The 4,063-nt window shown below is 35.4% G+C and overlaps 1 protein-coding gene across 1 annotated transcript; it reads left to right on the top strand.

The window, feature by feature from the left end:
* The first annotated feature begins 1,881 nt into the window (after nucleotides 1-1,881).
* LOC145555381 (uncharacterized) lies at nucleotides 1,882-2,775 on the top strand. The gene has a single exon (XM_081617127.1). It carries the CDS (start codon nucleotides 1,882-1,884, stop codon nucleotides 2,773-2,775), a length of 894 nt encoding a protein of 297 aa, XP_081473253.1.
* Nucleotides 2,776-4,063: the final 1,288 nt, after the last annotated feature.

Genomic DNA, 4,063 nt, shown 5'->3' with positions numbered 1-4,063 from the left:
GGTGATTGAAAAAGGGAGTTTTTGATACGATATTTATAGAGAAAATCATCCAAAAAAAGATAATTTAACAAAACAGAGTCTGAAGATCGCAAAAACACATTGGCGCCAGCCCTGGCTAGTTGGCGCCAGCACCAGTGGCTAGCGCCAGGCGCCAATGGCTAGCGCCTGGCGCCAATCCTGGTTCCAGGCGCCAAGGCCTGGGGTTGGACGCCAAAGTGGTTTTCAACGCGTTTTCGAAAATCTGATAAATTTCCTGTACTGGAAGATAAAATAATATAATTCCAATCGAAAATGCTATTTGATCTTGATTAAAACTCTGAAGAGTCCTAATTGAATTAGGAATGATAAGAACCTTCTAGAATGTTCTAGAAGACTAAAACCATTCCTAATTGCATTAGGAATGATAAATTATATTAGGCCCTCCCCTAGATCATTAGGCCGTACATAAAGCTCAAACCGGGCCCAGTTTAGTAAATTGGCCATAACTTCCTCAATATTCATCGGAATTGGGCTTATAATATATCGTTAGAAAAGTCTTTGCAAACCCCATCCAACTACACCACTATTGGACCCATATCATGGACCAACCAAACTGGATTGGCTGTTTTCTTAAAATAAAGTTTTCAAAAACAGGGAGAAGAGAAAAGAAATAAAACTTTCCGCAACGCTAGACCTTTCCACACTTTCGTTTCATTCGAGTATGATTCGACGTGAAAGGCACTCATCACTGGGTTTGGTTTTGGGGAGACACAAATGGGTGTCTACACTACTGTTAGTGAATGCTCGGTGATAGCTGACATTATCAGCAGATATGAGAGAGCATCCGGTCAAAGTGTCAATCTGACAAAAACAGATGTTGTTTTTAGCAAAATTGTGAGTGAAGATCGTCGGGGGGAGATTGTTGGTATTTTGGGGGTGAGGGAAGTAGAGAGACATGAAAAATACTTAGGTTTACCAACGATTATTGGTAAATCTAAGAAAGCTATTTTTGCCAGTTTAAAAGAGAGAATTTGGTGGAAAATTCAAGGGTGGAAGGAAAAGCTCCTCTCTAGACCCGGGAAGGAAATTCTAATTAAGGCAGTAGCTCAGGCAATCCCGACTTATATGATGAGTATCTTTAGGATTCCGGAGACTTTGATTGATGAGATCCACGCTCTATTAGCCCGGTTTTGGTGGGGTTCATCGGACACCTCTAGGAAGATGCATTGGCATAATTGGGACTTTATGTGTAAACCGAAATCCCAAGGAGGTATGGGTTTCCGAGATCTCAAGGTTTTTAATCAAGCCTTGTTGGCCAAACAAATGTGGAGATTGTACAATTCACCGAATCCTTTGCTCTATGCTATCCTCAAGGCTCGGAATTTCAAGCATAGCTCTATTCTTGAAGCTTACAGAGGGTATGAACCTAGTTATTCTTGGAGGAGTTTGTGGGGGGCAAAGTCTCTGCTAATCGAGGGGCTAAAGTGGAAAATAGGGAATGGAAAAGATATTCGTGTGTGGCTTGATTCGTGGATCCCTGGAGATACTATCCCTGCTCATGGTACTTATTTCGATCCTGATCTTCGTGTTGCATCTCTCATAGACCAGCAATGTGGTGAGTGGAATACAGAGGCTATCCAACAGCTTTTTCCCAACGAGGTTAGTGCACTCATTCTTCAGATTCCTCTATCAACTAATTTGCCAAATGATACGAGGTATTGGGGTCATACAAAGAATGGTGTCTTTAGTGTTAGAACAACTTATTGGCTTGGGAAATTGGGGGTGGCTCCTTCTGGTAACACAGCAGGTAACTACATTGATGAGAGGGTATGGTGTATTACTTGGAATGCTGGTGGTCCACCAAAACTAGGACACTTTGTTTAGCGCTCTTGTAAAGGGAGTATGGCAGTCAAGAAAGAATTATATAGAAGGCAGATGGCTCCTGATAAGGTATGTGGGGGATGCGGATCAGAGGTCGAGTCTATTGGCCATGTCCTTTTTTATTGTAGAGTGATATACAATGTTTGGCGGAAGTATGAGCTTGACTCCATAATCGCAGACTCGCCAAGACATGCATCTTTCCCTGAGTGGCTGCTTTGGATATCTGAAAAGGTGGTGGACAAGAGGAAGCTACTGACCATCTTAACCATCGCGTGGGCTCTGTGGTTCTGCAGAAATAAAAGGGTACATGACAATGCTATGATTGACGCTGAATTTATTACAGCGGGCTTCCTTCGAATGGTTCATGATTACAACATCTACGCTGCCAAAGTTCACCAACATCCTGTTGTGACTCGTGCTGCTGCTGTAAGCAGGTGGGTACGCCCATCTGATGGTGTCATCAAAATTAATGTGGATGCCCACATTGGCTCGAATGTGAGTGGGGGGTTGGGGGTGGTTGCTAGAAATGGGGAAGGCAACATACTTTGGGCTGCTGTCAAGAAAACCCCTGCCAATTGGGATGTGGAAATGGCAGAGGCATCTGTTGTAAGATTCGGGTGTCAAATGACAAAACGTTTGGGTGTTCAACACATATGGGTCGAATGCGATGCTGAGCGTGTGGTTCATAATATCAACCTGGCAAAATCTGGCCTTTCTCCTTTGTGGCTTGTCTATGATGATGTAGATCGTCTTGCTAAGTCCTTTCATGTCTTTAAAATTTCTCATGTACGTAGAGCAGGAAACACGGTTGCCCATCTTGTTGCTCGATGGGATACCCGTGGTAATGATGAACTTGTATGTTTGAGTAACTTTCCGCAAAGCATTTTAGCTCTTGCGAACCTCGACCTGGAATAAAATTCCTGCTAACGTCTTCCCTCAAAAAAGTGTGTAGATAACTATATTAAATTTCATTGACTTAATTTAGGGTTGTTAACTTGATATTAAATAAGAGAACTGAATTTCTAATGGTTAAAAAATTTGGACTATTTATTTACATATGTGACACTCTATTTTTTAATTCTAAAATTACAATAACGATATAAACTCTTACATGAACAAAGTATATTAAAATTATATATTAATTAACAAATTACGTGAAACTAAAAAAAACTTTAATATTAAATAATTATTGATAAATGCTATATTAACAAACTTGACTTTACTTTATTAAATATTAGATTAAACCCCGTGCAATGCACGGATATTAAATAATTATATATATAATGACAATATAATTATTTAAAATAATATAAATATAACGAACTAATTCAGTTGATATTAAAATGCATGGAATATATTAAACGATAAAAACAAATGAGATAAAATATTTAATTACTTGTATGTAATAATTTAATTTATTAAATAATGATTTATTTGATGCTAGATTACTTAATACTTACAAAAAATTAAGTGGGAAATTAAAATATTATCTAGGATCCCACTCCTATAATAATAATAATAATAATAATAATAATAATAATAATAATAATAATAATAATAATAATAATGGATTATAATAATAATAATAATAATAATAATAATAATAATAATAATAATAATAATAATAATAATAATAATAATAATAATCCATTATTATTATTATTATTATTATTATTATTATTATTATTATTATTATTATTATTATTATTATTATTATTATTATTATTATTATTATTATGTTTCATGTGCGATGTTCGGGTAGTTTATTGAATTTAAGATAATTTCTTTATTTGAATTATGTAGTAGACATGTAATGACAACTAAAAATAATATTGTGAAAATGTGTGGTTTATAAAATTATTAAAATAAAATAGCAAAGTAAACTTGAAATATTAGAAAATTCTAAAAATTAGCCAAAATAATTTAAAAAATTGTTTAAATCTTGTTTGGTTAATCCAAAATCGAAACTTTAGGCTAGAGTTGACCGACTCGAAATGACCCGTGACCCGACCCGATTGACAGGTCTACACCAATTTAATTGTGAATTATTTTATTTCAATTGATTAGAATAAATTATAAAAGAATATTGTACGTTTTGACTACGTAGTACTTTTTTTTGCTCCAAAAAAATTATAACAAATTTATATGATATATTATTTAATTGTAGTCTATGTAGCGCAATATTTGGTGTAAAGTTGAAATG

Source organism: Chenopodium album, chromosome 8, assembly GCF_948465745.1.
Source record: "Chenopodium album chromosome 8, dcCheAlbu1.1, whole genome shotgun sequence".
NCBI lineage: Eukaryota > Viridiplantae > Streptophyta > Magnoliopsida > Caryophyllales > Amaranthaceae > Chenopodium > Chenopodium album.
The sequence above is the reverse complement of the archived record's forward strand: the minus strand, read 5'-3'. Positions and strand labels throughout refer to the sequence as shown.

Bases quoted from the DNA above. Each gene is read 5' to 3' on its own strand.
- LOC145555381 (XM_081617127.1), top strand. From the start codon at position 1,882: ATGGCAGTCAAGAAAGAATTATATAGAAGGCAGATGGCTCCTGATAAG.